This window comes from Bradysia coprophila, unplaced genomic scaffold (genome assembly GCF_014529535.1).
Source record: "Bradysia coprophila strain Holo2 unplaced genomic scaffold, BU_Bcop_v1 contig_232, whole genome shotgun sequence".
NCBI lineage: Eukaryota > Metazoa > Arthropoda > Insecta > Diptera > Sciaridae > Bradysia > Bradysia coprophila.
In genome coordinates this window covers 17,790,998-17,803,669 of record NW_023503493.1, presented here as the reverse complement: position 1 = coordinate 17,803,669, position 12,672 = coordinate 17,790,998, and the positions used below count along the sequence as shown (strand labels likewise).

Below are 12,672 nucleotides of genomic sequence, written 5' to 3'. Positions count from 1 at the left end.
ATAAAATGAGGTTTTAAAGTGATTGAAGTTTTGTGCCGAATTTCGCTGTAAAAAAAATAGCTTGATCAGGTAATCGTCCTTTTTAAGTAAAAATCCACGCAATTAGTCGTATAAATTTATACGTAAATTTTTGGAAATTAAATTCCTTAAATCCCTGTTTTAAAATGTGTTTGGAATCGATTAGAATTAAAAGATTGTGTGAAGACATTTTCTTCTATTTTATTATTTTGTTAATGCTAATCGATTCCAAACACATTTTAAAACATTATGGTCCATAAAAATATGAAATACCACTTAATAACAGCAAAGATATCTCAATTTTAGTTTTCATTTCCATACTAAATCACAAAATAAAAAAATTGACAGATCATAACAAAGGGGAAAAAAGCTTTCCCTGACGTATAAATCCTCCCAATTAAGTTCCAAACATTTTTTTTTATTTTTTACAGATGGAGAACGTTATTATATTTCACTTTGTCTCGTATCATATGCCAAAAAAAGTTCAAACTTTTTTTATAAATCATTTTGAAAGTCAATAAAAACACGAAAATTCGAATAGAGATACAGTATTTCATCAAAAAATTTTGTATTTCAATTCGAATTTTCGTGTTTTCAGTGACTTTCAAAATGATTTATAAAAAAAGTTTTAACGTTTTTCGGCATATAATACGAGACAAAGTGTCTTATAATTAGGTTCTCCATCGATAAAAAATAAACAAAATTTTTGTTTGGAACTTAATTAGTCGTATAAATTTCCTACTGAAATATTATTTACATTCTTCTGCACCGAACACCGTCCATTTCATCAATGAAGCATTTTTTAGACGCTCTCACCATGTAAAAAGTCACGTTTTCGCATGGTGTGCGATCTCGGCTTCGCCTCGGATCAATACACTTCACGAGAAAACTCGACATTTCAACTTTTCCGTCCTTGTGACTTCAATATCTATAAATTTACTCTCTTCAGTTATTTCTGAGCTCACTAGGAAACACTTGATTTTCTGATGGAAAGTTAACATTATTTGTGTTTGTTGTCAATATGGACAGATTTTTAATTGACGAACAGGAAAACATATGCGAGATTGGTGTTGAGTTTATACCGTTTATTGAACATTTTCGTGTCGTTTGAATATCGTCATACAATCGTTATTACAATCTTCTCTAATACTGAAGCACTTCCTCCTTCAAAGCTGATTTCAGTTTAACACACTGACGTTTCATATGTTTCCACAGCGACGGCCGATGGAAAAATGCCTTTGAGCAGTGCTGACAAACGTAATTTTTTGCTCGGTCTTAGGGTGAAGAACAGAAAAGGAAAAAAATTAGTCACATACCAGAGCACTATCGATCACAAAATGGTGCTATTCCTAACGCATGCTACACGAGCCGGAGGCGATATCTGGAATCGTATTCACTAAAAAAGCCTTTTAGCGAGGCGATATCTGGAATCGTATTCACTAAAAAAGCCTTTTAGCATGTGTTAGGAACACCGTTTCGTTTATATTGCGGCGAAGTGGCGATATTTCAGCACTAGATAAACAAATAACTTACTTGTGTGAATGAGAGAATGTGACCGAAGTGACGACATCGTTGCAAACTGTTTCGAACAAATTTGGCATTCGAAATTCTTCTCGCCACTATGAGTCTTCAGGTGACGTTTGAACGAGAATAGGCCCTTGATCATCTTGCCACAAATCTCACATGGATACGAATCCGCTGCCTTTACATACGGATTATTTGGGAAATGAGTAAATCTGTGCTTCCGACGAGTTGACGATTCACTAAAAGCCTTATCGCATACGTCGCATTTATAAGGCTTGGCCCCTGCGAAAGGAAAACATGAATTCAATCATTTAACATCGACAATTTCGATTCGGACCGTTGATTTCGATAACCCACCTGTGTGCACCCTCATATGACCTCGTATGCTCGATTTGGATACAAAGATATGCGAGCATATGTCGCAAGTGAAACTGCGGCTCTCGTCGTGCGTTGTTAAATGAGCCTTCAAATACTTTAACTTGGCAAATTCCTTAAAACATCTTTCACACTTGTATGTTGCAGCGTTGTGACTAATGACATGCCTGCGAAAGTTGGTAAAGTTACTGCATCGCTTTTGACAAATGAAACATTCGTTGTATTCCCGAGCACGCATCAGTTGGTCCTCCGTCAGGTTCTTATAAAGCGTCGCTTCCGGGTCGTCGGACTCATCTGAGTCACTTGTTGCGACCTGTTGATGAGTGATGAATTGTTTCGTTTTTCCTATTGCTACATTGCTATTGCATTGCATACCTGATTCACCGGTGATTTCTCATCCTGTTCCTCTTTGATGTCTATCTGAATGTCCATCATTTTAAAAATAAGAGATCTTCACCACCGTTCAAGTTACTCTGCAGCAAGCAAACGAAAGTGCCTGAGGCTCGTTTCTAATAGTCAGATCCAAGGTAACTACTTCTTATTTTTCGAAGCTTTGGTCGCTGATCCAAGATTCGAAAATGCCTACGCTCAATCTGGGTCTGATAAATCAATTTTAATCAAGCCCCAATTGGTTTTTTTGGTAACTTCCAGCTCGACACATCAAAACAAAACAATGGTCTTGTTATCCTCTCGATGTAGGTACTGTCAAAGCGACAGATGCTGACACAAAGAAAACTGTCAAAACTAAATCATTTTGAATTGGAAAGCGCGAACACATTTCTATTAAGGAATCAGTAACTGTTTGTTAAATTTGATGAGAGAAAATTGTGCACATGCGAATTACTGAATTTTTGTACTGAATTGTCTGGAATTTTCGATAACTCTATGATCATAACAATGATTTTATCACCTTTTGAAAGAGATCGACACACTAAGTGCTCTATTACAGATGATTTTCTCAAATACCTTAGGCAGTAAACTAGTTTCATTACGGAGTGAAAAATTTGAGAGGGATTGTCAGGCATCTAGATCTAGATCTTATCTGGCAAGGATCGGCCCGATGGCCTTTAAAGCTATTATAATGGTTTCAGTGACGCTTTGGGCCTCTACATACTATAGCAACTTGGTGAAGTTGTACTCCACTGTTTCCTATTTTATTTTGTTTGTAATATTTTTGCTGTCTTTCTTAAGTATCTATGAGAATTTTCTGGTGGTGTTTGTTTTATTGCGACATCTGAGTCTTAAGAGTTCGATAGCGAAATTGTCGATATTATTGCTGATGTACACTATGACCTCGTAGAGTTTACTTGCGTTTATTTTTAAGTTAGTTTTCATTACAATTCAATGGAACGTCTCTCGATTGGTCTGAAGATGAAAAGAAAACAAATCGGAAAAATTCACAGGCAAATATTCCAAGTCACCGAAACTTACTTTTATGAGTGAGTGAATGTGTCCGAAGTGAATAGAGCGTTGTAAATGGCATCGAACAAATTCGACATTGGAAAATCTTCTCACTATGTGCTTTCAAGTGACGTCTGAACGAGACAATCTTCCCACAAATGTCACATGGATACAAATCCTGTGCTTTTCTGAACGGATTATTTGTAAAATGCGTGAACCTATGCTTTCGACGGGATGATGACTCACTAAATGTCTTATCGCACAAGTCGCATTTATAAGGCTTGGCCCCTGCGAAAGAAAAACATCGACAATTTCAATTCGCATTCGGACCGCTGATTTCGATAACCCACCTGTGTGCACCCGCATATGACCTCGTATGCTCGATTTACTTACAAAAATACGCGAACAAATATCGCAGGTAAAACTCCGGCTCTCGTCGTGCGTTGTTAAATGAGCATTCAGATACTTTAAAGTGGCAAATTCCTTAAAACATTTGTCACATTTATAAGTTGTAGCGTTGCTGTGACTGAAGACATGACTGCGAAAATTGGAAAAGCTACTGAATCGCTTTTGACAAATGAAACATTCGTTGTATTTCCGGGCACGCATCAGTTGGTCATCGGTCAAGTTCTTATAAAGCGTTGCCTCAGGATCGTCAGACTCTTCATCTGAGTCATTCGATCCGACCTGTTGATGAATTGTTTCCACTTTCTATTGCAAAATTGCTATTGAATTATTTATACCTGATTCACCGGCGATTTTTCGTCCTGTTCGTCTTTGGTGTCCATCTGAATCATTTTGAATACTTAAGCCGAAATTCAGATTTTCAACTTCAAGTGGAAAGATAGTGAAAGAGGACTCATCTCTAATAGTCAGGTCCAAGGTAACTAATTCAAATTTTCTACAGCTTTGGTCACTGATTCAAAGTTTGTTTTTCTGGTATTTTTACAAGAAAATGTTTACCCTAAGTCTGAGTTCGATAAATTAATTTCAGTAAATTAGGTTCGTTGACTAGAGCTCGACACATCAAAACAAAACAATGGCATTGTTATTCTCTCTATGTAAATACTGTCAAAACGACAGATGTTGACACAATGAAAACTGTTACTTCAAGTCACTTGGTATGAATCTTTTCAATTGGAAAGCGCAAAGAAATTTTTCATATCAGCGATGTGAAAATCCTAACTTTGTCCAATATGAAGCGTTTGTGAAAATGACGTTTTGTTATCATTCTGAATATTTTGTCCCCTAAAATCGCGCGTCCAGCCATATTGGGTGAGAAAGGGATCATTTTCTCACCTAAAATGGCATTGCTGACTACCAAAACCAGCCATTTATTTAATTTTCTTCAAAATGGACAAAAATGCGGATTTTCGCAAAACACTGAAATGAAAAACGTTTTGTTCATTTCCCCTTGGTTAACAAATAACTATTGATGTTGAGACGGTGTCAGTTGACGACTGATTCGGGTGGATGGGACAATTTGTTTTAAATTGAAATATCCTTACAAAGTTCCAACGAAAATGTTGGTGGAAAACAGATTAGAAAATGAGTCAGGAAGAATTGATATCATCTTCTCTTCTCGGTGCATTTAGGTTCGATTTAACATAATTATTGTTGACGAAATGATTTTGTGTTATCAGCGATAAACCTAAGTTTAATCGGTTATCTCTTCATCGAAAAACTTTTCCACAATGGCTTTTCAAACCAAAATCACTTATTCAATGTTTCTTTCTCGACCGACGAAGATTCATTAGCAGTATGTCTGTTTAAATGCAAATTATTTATTTTCCCAATACAAGTTTTTATCTGAATAACAACAACTGATATATGCTACTGACCACAAAATGTGTTACGTAGCTAAGCTGTGACAAAAGCTCAAAATTACGCTCCCAGTTGCTTATATAAAATCGGGACATAGTCGTCCCATTCGGCTTGGTAGAAATTTCCAGCGACTGGATTTCCAAGATTGTATTTTTCCGCAAATTTGCTAATCTTGAAGCAACCGCGATTGTCACCACTCCGGTTGGTTAAACGTTGCTCGTCGAAAGTTAATTTTCCATTTTGTTTGTACACCAAAAATACGTAACGATGCAAACCGGTGCCTGTTGTTTACGTAACTGAATTATGAAAAATTACAAATTGTTTCGTATTTGACGTTCAAACCTTCCGGTGGACCAGAACCAACATATTCCGACAATGTATCACCTTCAGCAACTTTCGATCCTGGAATGTTACCGACCAACCTAAGGTGGACAAAAATATTTCATCTCATTCATTCGACTGCTTGACCATATTTTTTTGTCAAAACGAACCAGTGATGCCATTCACGGTACGTTGCTTCCTTGCGACTCGGAGCGTCCGGATCAGTCATGCACAGAACATAAAATGCAGATGCATCGGCGTTCCATTGTACCTCTGGAATGTCTTTGACTTGACGAGGTTTCAATTCGTTTCCTTGATTGACGGTAATGCCACCGGGATATGTTACTTTTGCTACCTCAACGGGAGCAACAGATATTACATCTGGAACGATTTGATGTTGTTCCATGGTTTTCTGGATGAGACTTGTGGCGTAAAAACGACGAGAAAGAATATTTTTTGCGATTTGCGAACAACGACTCGTGAAGATCAGCATGCCGGTGATTTTTTTCTGTTTGTTTGTAGAGTTTTTCGAATTAAGGAAAGAGTCATTTCGCTACTACCTTTGTTTGTCCTATTCTATCATCCATTTCATTTGAGTGAAACGGATTTTACTGACAGAGCTTAACAGTGGCCTTCAACCAATATTTTTTCGAGTAAATGATTTCAAAAAAATACAGTTGAGAAGTGGGACAAGACGTAAACTACTTAAATACCTCATAGTGTTTCAAGACGCACTTTCATAATTGGCAGGGTAAATTCCCGTGTAACTTGTCAAAATCTACTGAAGCGACATTCACTTGAATGCAGAACGTGTGGAGACTAAATCTGTCATCTGTTATCTTTCAAATTTAAATTTCATTTAAATGTCAATAATTTCTTTAAAAGCTTGATTTTGGAACAAAATTTTAACTTTAGCTTTAGCAATCAGCGTCATATACTGTTCACTAAGACAATTTTAGACACCAACTTGGACAGTTGGAAAATTTTGTATATTTTTATATTCTCGTAGCTCTTGCCCTCATTTTGTTCATCGGCAAGTATTCGAAGTTTATTCAACACGAATGCGACCCATTTAGCCTTACAGATGGAAATAAATTAGACCTAGGTTCTGGAAAAACAGGTCTAGAAACCTCTAAGTTAATCACGAAGCCAAATTTCGTAGTAACTTCGAAGAAAATTTTCTATGTACTAAAAATCCGAGTGACTTCACCTGTTTTTACAGATCTTAGTATTAAACAATGTGATTGTCGAATCTATTATTTATTTTAACATGCCAGCGCACGGTAAAGGGCACTATACATCAATGAAAGTCTAGAACAGGTATGGTCGATCGGCGAATTCGTCTTAAACGCACTCACGTTTTATGTCAAAATAATATGAAAATGAGTGCGTTTAAGTACGAAAATCAAATTGTTATGTCCTCCGGGCGGACAATAGACCATACCTCTTTTACACTTTCATTGCTATACATAACTGTTTGTGGTGGATTATATCCCTTGCCTTCGACTCTGGATACAAACTTCCCCCTCGTGAGTAAGCAAATTTTGCCGCAGGTAGTAAGATACTATTATATAAGCTACTACTTCAATATTCTAGCTACATAAAATGGATTTTACTAATAAATATAAACCATCCAGGTATGATCTAATGTAATATCGGAGTAAATAACGATTTTTAAAACGTATTCTAACGCACCTATTTTCATATTACTTTAATTAATAAATCGACAGATTTTGAAGAATCGGCCATACCTGGTATGTAATATCATTGGTTTTCACTGGAACAAGGCTTGTGAATTTTCAAAGTAAAAACGCGGAAAAAAGCGAAACGAATGAAATTTGAAAAAAAAATTTAAAAGTTTGAGAATGGCTGGCTGTCCATATGACACAATAATATCAATCTGCGTAGTGACAGTTCAGCTCTATGGTAAACATCATAACCCCACAAATCTTGCATTATTTTTGTTCACTCCTGCAACAAAGAAAGAAAAAGACGTAAAAATATACGATAAAATCAATCAATTTGCTAAACGTAAAATTTTTCAATCTTTTTCCAGTTCATTCAAAACGAGTGGTGTGCATTCCTTTTATTGTTGCCAATTAATCATCTAGTGATTATCTGGAAATTGTAGGATTTTTTAGTGAAAAAAAGGTAGAAATTTTTTGACATTTATTTATCGAAACAAAGCACTGAATCCCCCTCCAAATGTGATTAGAATAGTAAATGTTGTACACTCGTCGAGTGTGTTGTTGTTGGTACAGATTTTTTTTGAGACAAAATTTTCGTCTGTATTTTTTTGTAATCAAAAATTACGAATTTTTCTTGATTTTTTGTTTGTTTGTTTTACAGTGCGAAATATAATGAACAATTTATCAACAACAAATTTTGATGTGACGATGAGCATATTTATACAACTATTATCGTCGTGAGGAGATGGTATAGAAAATACACACAGTCGAACCGAGGATTATCGTTTAAAACAAAGCTCTTGACTCTTGAAATACGTTCAAACGATTGTTTCGAAAGAAAAATTTTGTTTTCGATTTTCGTTAATTTTTTTTATGAATCCACACACCTCCCACAATTTGAGCGTATACAACATTGAAGAGCGTTGAAATATAGGAAGAAAAATATAAATTTGTTCGAGTAGACGATATTGCATATCATCATACACACATTGTGTCAGTGAAACAACCTCTCTGGATTATCGAATGGTGTTGTTCAGTGACTAGTGTGCGCTTATGTGATTGTTGAGTAAATATAAATTCATCGAAACGATTCGATTTGTAGTACAGCCAGCGAGAGACATCAACACAATACACCATTCAACTCGGGCAGTGGCAAGGTCTTTGATGAAATTGTTATTGGTTGCAGTTACTGAATGTTTTATTGTTAAACTTTGTTTTGTTTCATTTATTTTAGAAACCAGAGACGAGTGCGCGGTTTTGTGATTGGATTTTTTTTTCGTTTGAAATTTTCGTGTTGAACTAACAAAGAAGCAAAGATGTCATCGCCCAGCGCTGGTAAAAGACGTATGGATACGGATGTTATGAAATTGTACGATTTATTTGATCCTGAAAGCGAACATTTCTTAAATCGATTCTCTTGTTTACGTTAGGATTGAAAGCAAACATGAGGTGACGATATTGGGCGGGCTGAACGAGTTTTGCGTGAAGTTTTTTGGCCCGACTGGAAGTAAGGCTTCACTGACTTTTCGTTGGAATTGATAACCATTTTTTTTGCGTTTTCTATTCATAGCCCCGTATGAAGGTGGAGTTTGGAAAGTTCGTGTACATCTTCCGGAGCATTATCCATTCAAATCGCCAAGCATAGGCTTCATGAACAAAGTCTACCATCCAAATATTGACGAAGTGTCCGGAACAGTATGCCTGGATGTCATCAATCAAGCTTGGACGGCATTATACGGTACAGTGCACAAGTCCATGCAATTCCCTGTTATAGTTGTAGAGATCGTCGCAAATAATCTTGTGATTTCCTTAGCATATGAAAGCTGTAACAGCTACCGAGTCTTTGCTCAGATAGTACCAACATAGAAAGCCAGCGAAAACCATCCAACGGAGGAGATTCATTATTTCTCTTCTTTTCAGATTTATCAAACATATTCGAGTCGTTCCTGCCGCAATTGTTAACCTATCCAAATCCTGTGGATCCACTGAATGGTGACGCAGCTGCAATGTATCTACACAAACCGGAGGAGTATAAAAAGAAAGTCTCTGGTAAGTCAGATTCTATTGTGACAGACTAATTTAATATTGGCTACATGGCTACACCGTTCGATTTCTGATTTATTCTTTTCAATTGCTACTTTTGCTACCAATACTTTGTTGATCGGTTTGAATGTGCCAAGTACTCACTCAACAAAATTCAAATGTTTAAACAATAATTTGAAGTAAACAGCGTTCCAAATTGTTTTCTTTTGCAACAACTTTAGTCAATAAAATGATTTACCGTTCAGTCAAGGTCAACGTAAATAAAACGTTGCAACTTTTTCAGACTCTTGTCGACTGGAAATCTTTATAAATCTTTTGCATTTATTTAAACGACGTCGTCGAATATCGACTGAAACAATTATCTTGGCGATTGAATTACGATATTCAAATCTCCTACCAAGCAATAGTGACTAGGGCATAAATAATCAATGATCTTTTAAAATACTTCAAATTACAGTGGCTCAGTTTGCTCCATTGTAAACTCCTGAGAAAATTGTGTGTAAAGATGCTCAGAACAGGTCAGGACGACCTGAAACCTGAAGCTCATCTGGATCTGATTAGAATTGAACCTGAGTTGAAAACGATTATCTGATTTGATTTTACTGTCAGATTTCCGGAATATCTGGGATTTTCCAGGTATACCTGAAATTCGACCTGATTTATCTGAATTTTACTGATTTCAGGTAAATTCAGTTCAGATTCAAATATTTTCAGGTCGACTTGAATATCAATTTCAGATCAGGGATACCTGATCTGTTCCGAGTCTTAGAAAGATGGGATATACTTTGATAAACATCCCTTTGTCCATACCATTTTATCACATGACTCGTCGTTTATACGTTTCAAATTGGTCACTTTTGTTGGGGTAGTTTCAGGCTATTTATGTACTTTATAGTATTCCAACCGGTCATTTCGTGGCAATTTATACAAAAAGTTTTTTGAATTGAATGACTGGAGAGATAATGAAGTCAGAAGACACAAGTGGAAGACTGAAAGTAGTGCACAATCCACCATTGTTTAAATCATTCGGTTTCGATTTCCAGTTCCTCACACGTACATTGTCACTCATTCATTATCACTTTGTTGGATGTCGGATTGTATTGAAATCGGATAAGCGGATGGAAGTTAAATTTCGTTAGCTGTGCCCTGGAAGATGTGGGAAAACCGGAAAAGTATTCCTTTCAAAGACCTTTAAACACCTTTAAACACTCAAATTGTGACAACAACCAATTTCACATCGTCAACTATTGACAACAATTATTTCATCTGAAAGAAAATTGCACAAAAAAAGGAAATCCGCTGTTACTATGGATTTTCTGATTAGTCTCGTCAATATCTTTCATTTGACATATCGGCCATCATTTTCGAAAACTTCCGAAAGGGTCACGTGAAAAACAACTCAAAACAAGCAGAACACGCTTGAAATTTAAACATTCTGATTCGTATCATCAATACTTTCATTTGACATATCGCACACGATTTTTGATCAAAAACATCCAGTGGACATCCTTGAAAAACTAGTGAAAAATAAAACAAAACAAAATCACTGTTCCTGGAACCTGACTCCTAACTTCTATACCAATTTTGGAGTACTTCCCGTTGAGTAACGACAACGTGATTACGCTAGAAAGTTAGGTACCCAAAACAGAGGTAAACAACGTGAAACTCATAATTGCTTTTTGTAGTGGGTCTCAACACAGTCTATGTAGTTCCCTGTTTCCAATCGGACAGACAAATACGCCGACTCTTTTGAGACCCAACATAAAATTCAATTATGAGTTTTACGTTGTTTACCTCTGTTTTCGGTGCCTACCTAACTTTCTAGCTTAATCACGTTGTCGCTACTCAACGGGAAGTACTGCAAAACAGGTATAGAAGTTTGGAGTCAAGTTCCATGAACACTGATTTTGTTTGGTTTTTCATTAGTTTTTCAAGCATACCTCTAGTCTCCTATCTGAAGTTTTTGATCAAAAATCGTGTGCGATATGTCAAATTTCAGATAAATCGGGTTGGTCGATCAGTAGTTATTGGCGAGTTATTGCTGTGTTTTTCTCGTGCATCTCCGGAAGTTTTCGCTCAAAAATGATGGCCGATATGTCAAATGGAAGATATTGACAATTTTTTTTGTGTGTAATTTTCTTACTTAAATCTTCAGATGAAATAATTCTTGTAAATAGTTAACGATGTTGTTGTTGTTGTCACAATTTGAGTGTCTAAAGGTCTTTGAAGAAGACACTTTTCCTGTTTTCCCGCATCTACCAGAATTTTTGCATTCCTTTTTGAAACATTTCATATTTCGCAACAAACTAATGAATTTTCTATTTCCACGTCACACAGACTACGTAAAACGTTTCGCCACCGAAGAAGCGCTACGAGACCAAGAACAAATTAGCTCCGATACAGAGTCCAGCATGTCTGACTTTAGTGAAAATGAAGCCGAAGACATGGAATTATAACATCCAAAAAATCTCTCTCTTATCATTGCTGTAATGGTAATCTAAATTCTCTAAGCGATAAATTTTACGATTCTTTTATTTTTTGCGCCCCATCATCATATTACTTTTCGATTTACGTTCGAGTTTCTTTTTTGTGTACTTTAATTTAGGAATCATTTTCTTTTTCGTTGAATTATTTTGCTGAAATTTTAATTTTCAATAAAAAGAAGATGAAATAGAAACAGAACAGCCACTCAGCGGTGCGGCGTATGTGGATTTATATCTAATTTTCTCAAAATAAATTTGGTTCTCTTTTTTGTTAATTTGTTTTATTTTATTTTTTTCATTTTCTTCACACTTCTTGTTCCGGGAAAATGTTATCAATTTTTTTTGTATTTAAATGAATTTTTCGACTTTTTTTTTGTTTTTTCGTTAGGAAATAAGCGAGTCACTCAATAAATTTAAATGAAAAATTAATTATGCGTGTAATTATTATGGGGACTGTATTTATACATTTAATAATAATAAAAGTAAAAAATAAAAATGAAAATTTAAATTTAAGTAGATGATGATTAAATGTTGTTAATTTAAAAAAAGAAAATCAATTTTTGGTACTGATATCGACAATTTTTAATTATAATTAAAGCAGACAGACAACAAAAGAAGTAAATTTTAAAATCATTAAAACGTGTAGTCAAACGAGATGCGTATAAAAATAGAGGTAAAATAATAACAAAGTAAAAAATCAGATATTAGTTGCAATAGCATGCAGACGTACATTAACTACCATTGTAATGGGATTAGTCCTGAATAACGAATCATATACAAAAAGTAAATTCATTTTACGGAAATTGTTTTTTTTTTCTTATTTTTAGTTTAACTTTTTATTTGGAGTGTAAATTTTTGGTTTTGGTTTTTATTTTTCTAAATTTAAAATTGATTTTTCGTCTTTTCGTTTTTTCCTTCCTCTTGGTCGTTTTAGGTGCGAAGTAAATATATTTTTTGTTTTGTAATTTTTAAATAAATTTATGTGCAAACGAGTA

General features: G+C 35.3%; 4 protein-coding genes across 6 annotated transcripts in view; 2 read left to right on the top strand and 2 right to left on the bottom strand.

The window, feature by feature from the left end:
• Nucleotides 1-636: 636 nt before the first annotated feature.
• LOC119077105 (probable RNA helicase armi) overlaps nucleotides 637-12,672 on the top strand; it is a 30,785-nt gene continuing 18,749 nt past the window's right edge. The window contains exon 1 of the mRNA XM_037184265.1: nucleotides 637-651. The gene's annotated coding sequence lies outside the window, so the exon portion shown is untranslated. The remainder of the gene's footprint in view (nucleotides 652-12,672) is intronic.
• Nucleotides 1,083-2,628, bottom strand: LOC119077119 (putative zinc finger protein 833). Its single transcript, XM_037184290.1, has 4 exons — nucleotides 2,293-2,628; nucleotides 1,900-2,230; nucleotides 1,552-1,824; nucleotides 1,083-1,292 (listed from the first exon to the last, which is right to left on the bottom strand). Exons 1-4 carry the CDS (start codon nucleotides 2,350-2,352, stop codon nucleotides 1,162-1,164), a joined length of 795 nt encoding a protein of 264 aa, XP_037040185.1. The 5' UTR covers nucleotides 2,353-2,628; the 3' UTR covers nucleotides 1,083-1,161.
• LOC119077121 (protein D2-like) lies at nucleotides 5,085-5,991 on the bottom strand. The gene is made up of 3 exons (XM_037184292.1): nucleotides 5,634-5,991; nucleotides 5,485-5,564; nucleotides 5,085-5,423 (listed from the first exon to the last, which is right to left on the bottom strand). The coding sequence occupies exons 1-3, from the start codon at nucleotides 5,954-5,956 to the stop codon at nucleotides 5,203-5,205; spliced, it is 624 nt and encodes a 207-aa protein (XP_037040187.1). The 5' UTR covers nucleotides 5,957-5,991; the 3' UTR covers nucleotides 5,085-5,202.
• LOC119077123 (ubiquitin-conjugating enzyme E2 H) lies at nucleotides 7,350-12,402 on the top strand. 3 transcript variants are annotated; one of them, XM_037184296.1, is made up of 8 exons: nucleotides 7,350-7,457; nucleotides 7,520-7,614; nucleotides 7,813-8,308; nucleotides 8,386-8,520; nucleotides 8,582-8,658; nucleotides 8,722-8,889; nucleotides 9,072-9,200; nucleotides 11,532-12,402. In XM_037184296.1, exons 4-8 carry the CDS (start codon nucleotides 8,468-8,470, stop codon nucleotides 11,648-11,650), a joined length of 546 nt encoding a protein of 181 aa, XP_037040191.1. In that variant the 5' UTR covers nucleotides 7,350-7,457; nucleotides 7,520-7,614; nucleotides 7,813-8,308; nucleotides 8,386-8,467; the 3' UTR covers nucleotides 11,651-12,402. The 3 variants fall into 3 exon arrangements, with proteins under 3 accessions (XP_037040191.1, XP_037040193.1, XP_037040192.1); XM_037184298.1 differs by having other exon boundaries at nucleotides 7,520-8,308; XM_037184297.1 differs by lacking the exons at nucleotides 7,350-7,457; nucleotides 7,520-7,614 and adding an exon at nucleotides 7,682-7,718.

Bases quoted from the DNA above. Each gene is read 5' to 3' on its own strand.
- LOC119077119 (XM_037184290.1), bottom strand. From the start codon at position 2,352: ATGATGGACATTCAGATAGACATCAAAGAGGAACAGGATGAGAAATCA. The intron at 2,231-2,292 runs GTATGCAATGCA...ACTCATCAACAG, and splicing joins AGAAATCACCGGTGAATCAG to GTCGCAACAAGTGACTCAGA. The intron at 1,825-1,899 runs GTGGGTTATCGA...TTCCTTTCGCAG, and splicing joins TCATATGAGGGTGCACACAG to GGGCCAAGCCTTATAAATGC.
- LOC119077121 (XM_037184292.1), bottom strand. From the start codon at position 5,956: ATGCTGATCTTCACGAGTCGTTGTTCGCAAATCGCAAAAAATATTCTT. The intron at 5,565-5,633 runs GTTCGTTTTGAC...TGTCCACCTTAG, and splicing joins TACCGTGAATGGCATCACTG to GTTGGTCGGTAACATTCCAG. The intron at 5,424-5,484 runs GTTTGAACGTCA...CGTAAACAACAG, and splicing joins TGGTTCTGGTCCACCGGAAG to GCACCGGTTTGCATCGTTAC.
- LOC119077123 (XM_037184296.1), top strand. From the start codon at position 8,468: ATGTCATCGCCCAGCGCTGGTAAAAGACGTATGGATACGGATGTTATG. The intron at 8,890-9,071 runs GTACAGTGCACA...TCTTCTTTTCAG, and splicing joins AGCTTGGACGGCATTATACG to ATTTATCAAACATATTCGAG. The intron at 9,201-11,531 runs GTAAGTCAGATT...CACGTCACACAG, and splicing joins GTATAAAAAGAAAGTCTCTG to ACTACGTAAAACGTTTCGCC.